This window comes from Mustela nigripes, chromosome 6 (assembly GCF_022355385.1).
Source record: "Mustela nigripes isolate SB6536 chromosome 6, MUSNIG.SB6536, whole genome shotgun sequence".
NCBI lineage: Eukaryota > Metazoa > Chordata > Mammalia > Carnivora > Mustelidae > Mustela > Mustela nigripes.
The window spans coordinates 134,404,639-134,417,286 of record NC_081562.1 but is presented as its reverse complement, the minus strand read 5'-3'; the positions used below and the strand labels follow the sequence as shown (position 1 = coordinate 134,417,286).

Genomic DNA, 12,648 nt, shown 5'->3' with positions numbered 1-12,648 from the left:
ATCACACAACTGGGCCCCTGTGTGGGGAAGCTGTTGTCCAGTTTTGTTTTTTGTTTTTTTAACGATTTTATTTTTAAGTAATCTCTACACCCATCATGGGGCTTGAACCCACAGCCCTGAGATCAAGAGTTTCAAGCTCTACCGATTGAGCTGGCCAGGAGCCCCTGCACTGTCCAGCTTCTAACTCAAAGGGCACACTCCCAGGTGGCTCAGTGAGTGCCTTCCGATTTCCTAATATCTGTACTCTCAACTCTTCTACCCTCTCTTCTACATTATTTCACTCTTCATTTTTCTCTCCTTCCCCAGGACTTAAAAGCATGCCAACGAGCACTATTTGGACCCTGACAATCATGCTTTCTTGTGCTCACCTCTGCATGGCGAGACACCTGGTGGGACCAGGCCACGCTGTCCCCGGAGGTATGCGAGAGGTGATGGCAGGAGCAAAGGGATCTAACGGTGAAACCTGACATCTGGGGCATGTATCAAGTCCCCCACTTATTAGTGACAGGCCTGTACCTAAGTGTCAAACTGCATAAGCCCCAATCTCTTCATCTGCAAAATGCAGACAGGACACACCAGCTTCGAAAGGCTGTTTAAGAATAACATGAATACATACACACACCTGAGAGCACTTTGTAAACTTTACTTTACTGGGTCAGGGCTGGGGGTGTAGGGGGGCACTCCCAATGCCGGATCCGTGATTTATTACCAACTTGTTAATTCTGTTACCTGGTTGATTGATTTTTGTGTAAAAACATAAAGGATGAGGAACAAAAGTCAAGAGACTCTCAGCAGCTCAAAGTCTGATCACCCCGAATAAACCAATGACGAGTATTAAAACTCCTCCTTCATCTCATTTTAGGCAGTCTACATGGAAGTGGGAGCTTTCCTTACACACAAGCTGGACAGCTTCAGGCTCAAGAAACTGAACCGGGGAGACCACAGGAGAACAGCATTAGCCCCTAGTGGAAAAAATCGGCACACCTGAAGTTTTTAATGTCCACTCCTGGATGGCATGGTCTTTATAACCGCTGGCAAAGAGGCTGCTGAGAACAGAAAGGCCTGCAGGGGGAGTGTTTCACTGTAGCTGTGTCCTGTGCCTCTATACGACTCTGTACCCCTTAGGTCACTCTAGGTCTTGCCCCTGGCTTCAGAATAATCCTGGCCAGTCAGTATGCAATGTCACATTGCTAGTGTGACTGTTCTGAATGTCTTCCATGTCCACCTCTCCACATGCCTACCTTCCCTTCTGTCACTCCAGCATGAGGGGCTGGCTCCCCTGGTCCTGTGGACCCGCCTCTGTCATGTTGCCTGGATTTTTTATTTTCCTTTCTTTCTGGTCTAGGTTTCCTCTCCCTCCTTGGCCTCAGAGGCAGTGGGTTCATTAGTCTGAGCCCCACCGTCTGCTAGGACAGTAAGACTGAAGGAAGGAAGAGGCCTAGCCTTTTGCCAGGTTACAAAGTTCCAGAATGATGGTCCTGGTATCTCCCACATCTGGTTTCCTCACCTCCCCTTTTCTCCTCATGAAATTCTGCCCAAGGTCAGAATCAGTTGTTTCCTGTCCGTCGTTAGAAAAAAATACATCAGTTCACATAGCTATTCACATGAACTCAGTAAACACACTATTGGCCGAAAGACAAAAAGAAGAGGAGTCCACCACAAGGAGAAAGGCCACTGCAGGGAAGGCATCCCCGTGTTTGAGATGAACATGGAGACATTCCACGGGAATCCCTCAAATCAAGTTAAAGTAGTCACAGAACTACCTTCTAACCAGCCCAAGAGAAAGAACAGTTCTGGCAAAATCAAAACTTCGAATGGAAGATCCCATCTGTGGCAGACAAATTCTAAGATGGCCCCCTGGTGATGCCCCCTCCTGGTGCTTAAACCCTTGTGCTCCTCCTGAGTATGGGTGGAAGCCAGGACTTGCTTCTAACCAGTGACATATAGAGCAACAGTGACTGGATGTCACTTGCAAGCACTGATTACGTGAGGTTCTAACTTCTACCTTGCTAGCTGACTATCTCTGTAGACTCACTTCCTCACTGGGTCTGATGGAGCAAGCCGCTATGTTGTCACAGCTGCTACCCTATGGGGACTCTGACTTGGCGAAGAACTGATGGAGGCCTCAGGTCAACAGCCAGCAAGGAATTAAAGCTCTCAGTCCAAATGCCAGCAAAAATTCAGGCCTGCTAACACCCCTGTGAGTTGGAGGTGAACACACCTCCAGTCAAGTGTTCAGATGAGACCCAGCCCCAGGGGATACCTTGATGGCAACTTCGTAAGAGACCCTGGGGCAGAGGCCCCAGAAAAGCTGGGCTTTGATTCCAACCCACAGAACCTAGGAGATAATAAATTCGTGTTTTAAACTGCTAAATTTGTGGTAATCTGTCACAACAGTGACAGATAACTAACACACCATCCAAGTCTTAAAGGCAAAAGCACATGTAACTTTTCCTCTACTAAGAGATAACTTAGCATGTTGGGAACTCGCTAGCTTAAGAAGATTTTTTTTTTGAGGGGGCACCTGGGTGGCTCATTTGGTTAAGCATTTACCTTCAACTTCGGTCACAATCTCAAGGGCCTGGGATGGAATCCCAAGTCAGGCTCCCTGCTCAGCGGGGAGTCTGGCTTTGCACTCTCTCTGCTCTCCCCTCCACTCATGCTTTCTCTCTCAATCTCTCTAATAAATAAATAAAATATTTAAAAATATATGTATATATATATTTTATACATAATATGGTTATTTATGAAACATTTTTATTATATATATTTTATTTTATTTATTGTTAAGATTTTATTTATTTTATTATTTTATTTATATTATTTCTAGAATTTTATTTTATTTATTTATATTATTTTATTATTTATTTATTGTTTTATATTACTTTATTTTATTTATAGAATATATATTTTATATATGTGTGTGTATTTTAAAATTTTATTTATTTATTCAAGAGAGGGTGTGGTGGGGGGCAGAGGGAAAATCTTTCAAGCAGACTCCCCCGTGAGCACAGAGCAAACTCAGGGCTTGATCCCACCACCCTGAGATCACAACCTGAGCCGAAACCAAGAGTCAGATGCTTAACTAACTGAGCCACCCCAGGTACCTCTAAAAAGACGTAATTTAGTGAGACATTATTTCCTTTCCTTGGTCTCTCCACTAAGCCTTATTTCTTAGTTCCTTTTTGTTACAACAGCATCAGAAGCCTCAAGTTTTCTTACTTCTTCTGTAATAAATGTTATATACTCGAAATTTCAAAAGCCTTAAAAAAAAAAAAAAAAGACAAAACAAAAAACTGGTGTTTTCAGCACGCCTCTTTTTCCTAGCCCAGAGTTCCAAAAAGCTACACATTCACATTTTCAAACACATGAGCTAGTTTTTTAAGACTCTTGCAAATAACTCTTTTCTACATTAAAAGCTTCAGTTAAGGTCACAGCTTCCAAAAACTGCAGAACATTCTTACTTACATCTGGAAGTCTGTAGAGCTTCATTGTTCTCTGTAAAGTCATATTTCTACTCAAGTGAGAAAACTTCACTTCTACCAGTTTTCTGGGGTTTAGCGATCGATGCCAGTATCTGGAATACAATAAGGGTTTCAAAATCTGATTGGTTTCTAACCCTACCAGTTGCTTACTCTTTGTCTCAGCTCAGCTGTTGCAGAAGCATTTAACACTCAAACACTCATGATGTCCCCAGCACAGTGCTGGATGCCGGCCCTCCTCTTGTATAATTATTTTATCAGCTGTTTTTTAAAATCTAAAATACGTCCTCGCTTTCCTAGTTATGTTCCTTTGTAGTCTGTGACCTTTCATCTCTTTCAGTAAAGAGCAATCATAAAATTGCAAAATAAAGTTTAAAAAAAAAATGCCCAGTCTGCAAATATTTAATGACCAGTGCTGATTCTACAGAAAGCAGACCAAAAAGTTTAAAAACATGAAAACATCCTCCCTAAATTAGTAGCTGTCACTTTTATATAATCCACACCAAGGCAAACAACTTTTTGAGAAACTACCTTGAATTTCTTTAGCGATTCCAGTTTAGGTACTAGATGATTTGTATTAAAACACACCTGCGAGAAGTCTTATATGTTTAGGTTATTTATGAATAATTTAATGGGAGATAGTCATTACAGTTTTACCTTTTGTACTATGTTTAGCAAAAGTTTCATCTTATTTGAGTCAAAAATAGTCGAGAGATAAAGCCTCAAGGCTTTATGAACAGGTTAGTCCAGGGGCTAATCTGATAAACCATTTTCTCCCTGGATTAACCTTTGAAAGTTTGATAAAAACAGATGAAGTCATAAAAACAGAGTTTAAGCCTTTTCTTTCTTTCTTTTTTTTTTTTTTTGAGTTTAAGCCTTTTCTTATTCTCAGCAAACAAGTTTGTTTGGGCTTCTCAGCTGGTATTTATCAAGCATTCGCAACAGTTCCCTGACATCCAGGGCACAGCTTGGTATAAACCTGAGTGCCTAGAAGGAAAGAAAATGCTAGCAGGCTGGATGTTTCAAGATCACAATGCCCCAGGTTTCCCCAAGGGAGAGGCTGCGCTGGTCTTTCCAACGGAAGGTACAAAGAAATATAGAACCAGCATCATTAGCCAGAAAATGTTAAAAAGTAGACAACCCCCCCCCTTTTAATCATGAAGTTATATGGCAAACTGGAAAGAACACTGGTCACAGTGTTTCTTGGGTCTAATTTCCCCTGTGCTACCCAACCAACTACATAATACCAGGTAAGCCCAAATCCACAAAATACACGTGAGAATAAAAACTGGTAGCAACACAGCAGGGGGGCAAGGCTTGAGGTGCTGTTACCTGCAGGTGGCCACCGGCTTAGGAAGAACCACTCCAGCTGTATAGACGGCCTGAAAAATCCCTTCCAGGTTCACTCTTCTGGTTATTTCTCGAATTAACACTGGGGCTACCCGTTTTGATCTCAATTTCTTATGAACACAAAGAAAGTTGATTTCTACCATCTTCTTCACACTAAGAAAGAAAAATATGTCAAAGACTTGAGGGGACGTACGACAAAACATTTTAAAAAATAAAACAACACCCATGACATTTAAAATTAGAAACTGAAAGATCCCCCCTCAACACAATATTTAAGAAAAATAGCCCATCTTTTCGGCATTTCACAAGTTCAGATAAATAAACTAGCCCCCAGATCCCCTGCTAAAATGATTATAACTCTAGGTCATGGAGATCCAAACCCCCTTGCCCTCAATAAATTTAAGACTTTTTATTTCTAAGTTTTCACTTTGGAAAATAGGTAAGATGTGCCTCAAAGTTTCTACATCTGTTTTTTCTTTGTTTTTGTTTTTTTTTCTTTTCTGTAATGTACGCAATTAGGACACTAACTGGGTCACCCAGCTGCACAATCTGGTAAGATGTTGCTTTGGAGGATAACTCAATTCCTAGGCTCCGGAGAGGTGCCCTGACCAGAAGAGAGCTGGTGTTTTTCCGAGCTCCAGTAAACCTTGCAGAGTTTCAAAGCCCATTCCCTGCTCTGGTTCTAGATATGCAGGCATTCCATGTGGCACAGACTCCTTGACATCAAATGCTTTTTAGCAGCAAAGAAACTAACCTGATACACAGCCCTATTATGGTAAACAGCCCTACTATGCATTAGATCTCTGACTTTCTAGGCCAGAGACCCAGAGCAAAAATGCAACATTAGTTATCCTATGGATAAAAAGATTTCTTATAAAATCTCTCTCTTGGGGCGCCTGGGTGGTTCAGTGGGTTTAGCCTCTCTGCCTTTGGCTCAGGTCATGATCTCAGGGTCCTGGAATCCAGCCCTGCATCAGGCTCTCTGCTCAGCAGGGAGCCTGCTCCCCTCGCCGCCCCGCCCCCCAACCTTCAAATAAATAAATAAAATCTTTAAAAAAAAAAAAAAAAAAAAGAAGCCTGTTGAAATGGCGATTCCTGGAAAAGAAACCAACACGGACAAGCTTTAGTAGGTACCTGTCATAAATCCGAATGTTTGCTGGAATGGCACTTATGAACCCTACTAGTTTTTTGTTCGAAGACACTCGGACCCCACAGTGCCACTGCAGGAGCCAGCCGGGGGGACGCAGGGCCCTGAAGTCAAAGCAGATGAGGAAAACTGGCGCGTTAGTGTCCAGGAAACCAGGGAGAGACTGAGGCACGCCGCCCCGACTGCCCGCGCCCGGGGCGCCCCCTGGCGGCCGGCCTGACTCACCACAGCAGGAACTCGGGCGAGTAGTCAAACCGAAACACGCTCTCCTCATCTTCCACGTAATTCTCATTTAACAGTGTGTACAGCTCCTTGAGCTACAAGAGCAAGCGAGTGTCCTGTCTATGGTGCTCGCAACCCCTGCCCCCTGAAGCAATGTGTGCGAGGACAGCTGTTGCGCTCAAGAGCGTCACTCACCACGTCGGCGTTACCCAAGTCCAGGGTGTCCCACATAAAACCCTGCGGCAGGGAGTAGGGCTCCTGACGCACGTTGTCTTTGTCTGCTTCAATCGCCCCGTGAGAGGTTATGACTTCATCTGGGGAGGCGCAGAGAAGAAAAAGAGACAGACAAAAAGAGAATATTCAATGACCAAGTATTCTGATGGCCCAAATGGTCCGTCCCAGAAAACGAAATCATTTCTAGGGGACTTGTGTTTCATTTCATCAACGGAAATATGCTATTATTTCAGCTACTTCCTGAGTGAGACAGGGTAGCTAGGTAGTGGGCACGGCTATCTCACCAATTAAACAAAAGGAGCAATCGTTTCTCATGCAATGACAAGGTGTGTATTATGACATGACTATGACTTCTCAGCCTCAACCCCCAGATGACAGATCTGCCACAGTGGGCAGCTTAGGTCCAGTGACAGCCTGAAAATGCTTCTTCCTACTCTGCATTTCAAAACCCTGGGGTGGGTTGGGGGGAGGGCTACAGTGATCCCAGCAACACCTACAACTAATTTTGGGACTGCTGACAGTGCAGCTGAAGTCATCCACGTCTCCAGTGACCTCCACAAAGGTGCCCTTTTCCTCCCCCACAGCTTCCCAGTGTGAGTGGCATAGCACCCAGGCCCTTGTCTGTGGCTGATCCCACCTGGCCGCCCACCTGGCCTTGCTCTCCAGCTTCATCCATGCTGAATGGGGGGCCAAGGTCAGCTCCAGCTCAGCTCCAGCTCGTGGCGTCTGGGGTCTCCTTCTGCTCTTACAGCCCTTCCCCTGCTCTCCGTGCTTGAGTGTTTGCAGATATAAGCTTACACATCACTTTTGCACAGCGTCTTTCTCTGATTAAACCTTTTCCCTACCTGGAGGCTGCCCTCCCTCCGTCCCCACCTGGCCGCCATTTTTATCCTACGTTCCCATCACGGTTTCCCCGGCATGTTCCCCAGTGCCTGGCACTGAACAACAGACACTCAACACTGATCTGCTAACTATTACTCAGCCATAAAAAAGAAGGCAATCTTGCCATTCAATGTTGACCCTGAAGGCATTGTGTGAAGGGAATTAGGTCAGAGAGAGAAAGACAAATACTGTATGATTTCACTTATACACAGAATCTAAAAAAAAAACCCCAAAATTCTGAATTCCTAGACACAGAGAATAGTCTAGTGCTTGGCAAAGGTGGGGGTGGGGTGGGGTGTGAAATGGGTGAAGGGGGTCAAAGGACACAAACTTCCAGTTACAAAGCAAGTCAAGTCCTGAGGACATAATACAAGCATGGTGGTCACATTTAATAATACCATATTGCATACCTGAAAGGTAGCTAAGACAGTCGATCTTAAAAGTCCTTATTACAAGAAACAGATTCTGTAAGTCGGAGTGGTGAGGGACTAGACCTGCGTGGGGGGGGGGGGGTCGTCTCACAATGTCTATAAACATGTCTGACACCTGAAACTAATGAAGTGCTCTATGTCACTGATACCTCAAAGAAGAAATACATAAACAACCAGGAAAAAAATAAAACAAACAAAAAGAAACAGTTATCTGCTAAATAAAGTAGAGGTTTTGGCCTCATCTTTTTACAGGTGGAAGCCACAGGGGCTCTACCAGCTCCAAGGGGTCTTGATTTTCATTCTTTCTAGCCCCTGACTTTGTCGGTCACTACTGCTGCACCAGCTCACCCCGTATAAAACCTTAGGCTTTGTCAAGTCAGCCAGAGTGGCCAGATTCTCAGCTGCTCCCAGAGAGTCCCTTCAGGATGTCTGCCTAGAGCTTGGCTCCCCACCGGACACTGGGGACAACCTCAGGCTCCCGCTAACCTTGCTGCTGCCTTAACTCAGGTGCAAATGGGCATTCAAGGAACTGGGGGGAAACCTGCAGGGATTTAGGGGACAGGCCAAAATGTGGTGCACCCCGGCTATCTTCCCAAAGACGTATTCTGATGTTAGGAGGCAGCCTGCCTGGCCCCGGGGCCAGGAACTGAAAGCCAGCAGCAGTTTGCCAAGGAGCATTTGGCTAAACCCAATACATCCAGATCAATAGACTCGTATCCCTTTCGCTAATGGTCACTCAATTCAATGGCATTTAAAATCCTATAAATTCTTTCTAGAGAGCCTTCCTCCAGGACCAAACACATATATTTCTAGAGCCTGAAGGAAAAGACAAGCGAGGAGAATCGCTCTCCTCGATCTTTCACACTCCCGAGCCCGGGCTTCTTCCAGATGCATGGAGCAGACATGGTTGGGAGAAGAGTAGAAACTTCAGAAAGGTTGAAAATCATTACTCGAGGGCACAGACAAGGACTGTCCCTGGATTTTTATGCGATAAAACAGATTACTTGTACATAACTGGACTATTAAGAGATCTGGAAGACAATCATTTCTCTTACACGGATTCTGGAACCTGAACACTCAAGAAAGAAGAACAGAGAAATAATTATAATCTATTTTCAAAGGAGGACAATAGAAAACAGCAGGTTTAGCTTTTAATGCCGTCACAAACATTTTTAGTGCATTTATATCACTTTTTCTATTGTGAAAAGGGGAAGAGCTAAATGATGTTTATAGAAACTTAGGAGGCGCAAGTCTGAGTAGAACATGAGGGCCCAGGCTCCGTGCTGAGGTGAGAGGCCAGCTGCCAAGATCTCCATGCGTCTGCGGTGCCCCCAGAGTGCCCATGATGGCCCCGCGGCCCTTACTGCACTGTAGTGGTCTTGCCTGCTAGGAATTCACACCGGCGCTTAGGGAGCAGGATCCTAGCATCAAGCAACACGAAATTTTCCATTTCCATTTCTGTGTGTCTAGGAATTCAGAATTTTTTTTTCTTTTCTTTTAGATTCTACATATAAGTGAAACCATATAGTATTTGTCTTTCTCTGACCTAATTCACTTCCCATAATGCCTTCAGGGTCAACACTGAACAGCAAGATCACCTTCTTTTTTATGGCTGAGTGACAGTTAGCAGATCAGTGTTGAGTGTCTGTTGTTCAGTGCCAGGCACTGGGGAACATGCGGGGACGGAGGGAGGGCAGCCTCCAGGTAGGGAAAGGGTTTAATCAGGGAAAGATGCTGTGTGAAAGTGATGTGTAAGCTTGTATTTGCAAACACTCAAGCACATTTTCCATTTCAAGGCCAATATCCTATGTCTTTTAGAATAAGTGAGATGTGAGACTGCTAAAAATTTATGTATAGGAAAAACAATTCCGTGAAGCTCAGGACCAAAAAAGGTACTGAGACTCTCTCTTTTACGTGTATTTTTCATAGACTAAGGTTTCAAGTGGGAGAAGTTGATTTTTTTTTTTTTACCAGAAAAAGGAATTAGACTCTAAACTGTGTCTACTGAAAGCCAGTGTCACTACCCAATATTTCTATTTTAAGAAGAAAAATAGGACTTTTGTGTATATTGCTAATCTGTGATAAAACACAGATTATGGAAGTCAATATGGAAGTCAAGTTTCTTTTGTGGGTTTTTTGTTTCTTTGTTGTTGTTAACCCAGCGGTTTTGGGGGTGGGGAGAGAAGAAAGGCAGAAAAGCTTACTTAGTTTGGGCACCGGCTGTGTGTCCCAAAACTGGTATCTGTGTTTGGCAGCTTCATCGATGCTCCTGGCAGGGCCTTGGCACGCAGACAACAGCTCCATGGCTCTCTGGATGTCCTGCAACTTCTGCATCGGGATGGTGGGATTCTAGAACAGCAAAGACACACAGACACAAAAATGAGGAAGCCGCCACCCACTCCCAAACCTGGGCCAAACACACGTGCCATCTGCCCTGGAGACCACAACACCAAAAACCAACCCCCTTCCTCTAAGTCTGGTTGGGGACCGGGCTCAAGGAGGCTAACGTATTAAAATAGAAGCAAACACATTACGTTAAGGGTAACCATAGTACAGGAGTTTTCACGGGGCTTTGGTAGTTTTGGGAAATCTGAAGTAAAGCCAACCCCCCCCCCCCCTTCAAGGGCCCCCCCCCCGCCCCATCTGCAGAGGGTCCTCCCTCGCACTCATCTGGGTGGAGCAGCAGAAAGGAGGGACATGCACACAAGCCTTATGACCCCAGCAGCCCGTCAGGCACACCCTCGGGTTCGCAGCTGGGGTTGAGGCCCTCAGCAGCAATGTGGGGCCAAAGGAAATCACTGCTAGAATGGAAACGAGGCAGGCAAGGGAAATTTTAGTTCATTAAAAAAAAAAAAAAAAAAAAAAGGGGGAAGGAGGGAAAGAAAGAAAAGAAAAGGGGAGGGGGGGGGGGAGGGAAGGGAAAGGAAGAGTAGGGAAGGGAAGGGAAGGGAACAGAGAGGAAGGAGGAAGGGAAGGGAAGAGGGAAGGGAAGGTGGAAGGAAGGAAAACGAAATGGAAGGGAAGAGAGAAAGGAAGGAAGGTAAACTGAGTGCTGAGCTGGGAAGAAGTTCATCAAGAATGGAGATCTCTACGTGTGCCTTCCGCCAGGACCCCACCCTGCCTTCTCGCCGCTCCCATGCTCCTCCAGAGACAAACCTCCCGACGAGAGCAGTGTCTTCTGTAAGTTTAGATCTTTGGCAACCGCAGCCTCTTTTCCCCACGCCAAGTGTTGGAAACTAACCTTTTTTCAGGAAAACATATTCTCAGTCTGGAAAACTGACAATACCTTTCAAATCTCAAGTTCCTTCCTCGAAGCCAATATTTCTCTTATCTCTGAAGATTCCCCAGCTCTTTTTTTGGAAAGTCCCTGAGATAATGTAATCCCACATGGAAAGTGAGCCTATACTTTTCCACTTAGGGCTGAACAGTAAAATCAACTTTTTTCAGTGTGTCAAATGATTAGTTTTAGAATTCTGATGTCACACAAAGAATGCCCTTCACTGTCATTCAGAAGTGGTTAACAAGAATTTCAGAGCCCTGTGCTATTCCTGTGTGCCAACACCCCTGGGGCACCAAAGAAAGCTACCACGGATCCTTGCTGGTTTATTAATAGGAGCTCTGGACTTCTGGTCAACCTCGAATCTGCCATCTGTGGTCTGGAGCCAATCCTCTAATTTGGGAAGCTTTACCTACACCACACACTACAAATCAGGGTTTACTTAATATACACCTCCCTGTGTTTGCTTTATCACTGGGTTTGCTTGGGATTCTTCTGAACCTCCCAACTTACAGTAACCGATTTCCAGTAAAATGAAACTGACATCCATCTGAACCCCTAACGAGGCAACCTATTAAAAGACCTACAGCTTAAACAGGAACTCTGAGCACAGCATATTTCAACGAAGAATGCTTGAGCATGTACCCATTTATCTTTAAAAAGGCAAATTTGAACCCACAAAGCCTACAGTAAATTTGTCATGGGGATTTTTCTTTCCTAATTCTGGAGTTAAATTCTTGATCACAAATATACCAAGCTCTAGCTAGTTTGCAGCAAACATGAATCAGCATCTTTGTTCCAAAGGAGCCAATAATATCCCAACTCTGTGAAGACAGACCTCAGAGTGGTTTCAACCCTAATTAGCCTCGTCGGGTTGACTAGCAGTCTTTCCATGAAACGACCATTCATGACATATTTATATCTGAAAGCTCATTAAGTGCTTTCTTAAAGTGGATACAAGTAAGCATAATTTTCAAATCCACGGTGACTAAGCAGCAAGGAAAATTTGGCTACGATACATTCTTAACCCTATCCATTCACTTCCCACCACATTAGCTTCCCACTACCATCTCTAAGTCAGGCGCATCTCTTTTCCTCCACGGAATACTATACTCCAACTGTACTCTGTACCCTTTCCTTTCTAAAATGTAATATCTTGGAAAAACGTCCAAGTCCTCCACTGCTAAGGAGCCTATCATCTTATTCTGGTTCTTGGGTGCAGAATGGAATATTTTCTACACACAATCCAAAGTACTTTATACTGTTATTTAGAGCTAGCGTTTTGTGTAAGGGAAAGAAACTCCAGTTTCAAAAAATGCAACGGAGAAGGGCCCACATTAACACAATCCTGATTTATTCTCAATTGTAAAAGAAAATAACGTCTCCACCAGACAATGCTAGCCACTCCTCCTGCCTTGGCTAGCTCTAGCTTCTTGTAAGCGACCAGAAGTAAGGGAAGGGCTCAAAGTGGCTGGGGGTACAGCGAGGCGTGCAAGCTGATGGTAATGGTAGAAGCAATACGGAGGGTCACGCCGCATTTATCCAAGGAAGCGACATTGAGAAATGGGAAAAATGTCTTGCGAGTTGATGGCATACCTTATACGAGTGACCTTGGGAAGGAGG

At 44.5% G+C, this 12,648-nt stretch overlaps 1 protein-coding gene across 3 annotated transcripts in view; it reads right to left on the bottom strand.

Moving 5' to 3' along the window:
• NMT2 (N-myristoyltransferase 2) overlaps positions 1-12,648 on the bottom strand; it is a 67,071-nt gene that overhangs the window by 17,371 nt on the left and 37,052 nt on the right. For all 3 annotated transcript variants that reach the window (XM_059404259.1, XM_059404256.1, XM_059404257.1), the window contains 6 exons: positions 9,953-10,097; positions 6,397-6,515; positions 6,205-6,296; positions 5,967-6,083; positions 4,815-4,985; positions 3,469-3,577 (listed from right to left, as the gene is read on the bottom strand). In XM_059404259.1, coding sequence (XP_059260242.1) covers positions 3,469-3,577; positions 4,815-4,985; positions 5,967-6,083; positions 6,205-6,296; positions 6,397-6,515; positions 9,953-10,097 — 753 coding nt within the window. The remainder of the gene's footprint in view (positions 1-3,468; positions 3,578-4,814; positions 4,986-5,966; positions 6,084-6,204; positions 6,297-6,396; positions 6,516-9,952; positions 10,098-12,648) is intronic.